This window comes from Rhagoletis zephyria, unplaced genomic scaffold (assembly GCF_001687245.7).
Source record: "Rhagoletis zephyria isolate East Lansing unplaced genomic scaffold, Rhagoletis_zephyria_1.1 Rzeph_scaffold_49742, whole genome shotgun sequence".
Lineage (NCBI taxonomy): Eukaryota > Metazoa > Arthropoda > Insecta > Diptera > Tephritidae > Rhagoletis > Rhagoletis zephyria.
Genome location: NW_016206796.1, coordinates 162 through 2100, shown reverse-complemented (window position 1 = coordinate 2100; position 1939 = coordinate 162). Strand labels below are relative to the sequence as shown.

The 1939-nt window shown below is 47.6% G+C and overlaps 1 protein-coding gene across 1 annotated transcript; it reads right to left on the bottom strand.

Annotated features, from left to right (window-relative positions):
* Window positions 1–319: 319 nt before the first annotated feature.
* On the bottom strand, window positions 320–1075 carry LOC108355762 (very-long-chain 3-oxoacyl-CoA reductase-B-like; the record flags this gene model as incomplete). The annotated part of the gene is made up of 2 exons (XM_017606899.1): window positions 788–1075; window positions 320–697 (listed from the first exon to the last, which is right to left on the bottom strand). Coding segments are annotated over exons 1-2 (666 nt in total), but the record flags the coding sequence as incomplete, so codon positions are not given.
* Between the last annotated feature and the right edge of the window lie 864 nt (window positions 1076–1939).

Here is a 1939-nt window from a genome sequence, read left to right as displayed (position 1 = left end):
GTACTGGCCCTGAGAAAAAGAATTCACTATGAAAAAGACTGCACTGAAAACTACGAAACTACAATGGAAAAAAACTCACCGGCTCTCCGACAAAAAACGTCAGGAGGATGAAGCCGACCATCTTGGAGGTGAGCCGCGAGCCAAAGACAAAGACCAGCGTGTGAAGTAGAAGGGCGACCAGTTTGTGGCTCCAGTAGCCGTAGGTGGAGGGCTCGATGCCCACCTCGCGAAAGGAGGAGAAGACGGAGATGCAGGGCGGCACTGCCAGCGCCCCCGGCAGCAGACTGGTCATATAGGAGGTGACCAGAAAGGGCTCCACATTCTGCACGGTGATGCCGTCGCCGGCGTACTCCACCGAGAGAATGTCCGAGAAGGTGGCCATGAAGGCCTTGCAGGCGGAGAAGGTGGAGAAGAGGGGAAACTTGAAGCGGCCCGCCATGGAGTTGTAGTTGATGATGGCGCCCTTGCCCTTCTCCAGCATCTTCGGCAGCACCATCTCGATCATCAGCACCGGCGTGATCACGGCCATGTTGATCATGTCGTGGTTGTAGCTGAGCGGGTACTCGGCGAACTTCTTCGGCGGATAGGAGCCGCCCATGCAGTTCACCAGCGCCACAATGTCCTCCACGCCCTTCACCGTCTGGCGGACCGTCTCAATGGAGCTGGGCTGGAAGAAGTCCACCGAGAGGACCTTGATCTAGAGGGAGAGAGTGGTACAACAACAAAACATTTTAACTCTAAAGCTCAGAGTGCATCAAAGCTCTGCCGGTATGACCACCACACTTACGTCTTTGATCTTGTACTTCTCCTTAAACTCCGCCGCCAGCTTCTCCAACTTGGCGGCATTGCGCGAGATCAAGAGCAGATTAAAGCCCATGGAGGCAAACTCGCGGGCGTACTCCGAGCCGACGGCCCCGCTGGCGCCGACAATCATCGCGTACTCGCCCTTGTCCGGAGTCCACTTCGTGCCCAGGCCAATGTTGCGGCCAAACTTGGCCAGCAGCAGGTGCACCAGGAAGAGCACTAGCTTGATGCCCAGTACCACCGAGAGGATGCCCCAGAAAAAGGTGAACATGTTGTGGGGGTGGGCGAAAGTTAAGGTTCAAGTTCGGAGTTGAGTGAATCGGTGAAGAAGAAGTAAAGCTTCGAGACTGGCAGTTTTTTTGTGGTTGTGATGAGTCAAACAGCAGTCAGTAGATCGCTTTTATGCGTCAGAAAAACAAAATTCGAAATGAATTTGACAAGCAACAAACAATAAAGACAAATGATTGAAAAAAACTTTTATTAACCAAAAAAACTTACTGGGAGTTAAACCTCCCAAATGGTGCGATATTATCTAAATGGAGGATTCTAAAAATATAGTAGGGACAGTAAACGGTAAAACTTAAAAACTCAAATCAATTCAAGGGAAATGAAAGCGCGTAGCANGTCAAACAGCAGTCAGTAGATCGCTTTTATGCGTCAGAAAAACAAAATTCGAAATGAATTTGACAAGCAACAAACAATAAAGACAAATGATTGAAAAAAACTTTTATTAACCAAAAAAACTTACTGGGAGTTAAACCTCCCAAATGGTGCGATATTATCTAAATGGAGGATTCTAAAAATATAGTAGGGACAGTAAACGGTAAAACTTAAAAACTCAAATCAATTCAAGGGAAATGAAAGCGCGTAGCAGGGGCTGCAAACGGATGAGAGCAATGGTTCAGCAACACAGACGGAAAGATGAGTGGATTATCAAGGGGATGAAAAGTGAGTGTTTTTATNAGGGGCTGCAAACGGATGAGAGCAATGGTTCAGCAACACAGACGGAAAGATGAGTGGATTATCAAGGGGATGAAAAGTGAGTGTTTTTATAACGGCAATGTTTTTGATAAGAGATGAAAGAGTATGTGATGAAGTAATCTTAAAATAGGTTGTAGTATCATTGCAATGAAGG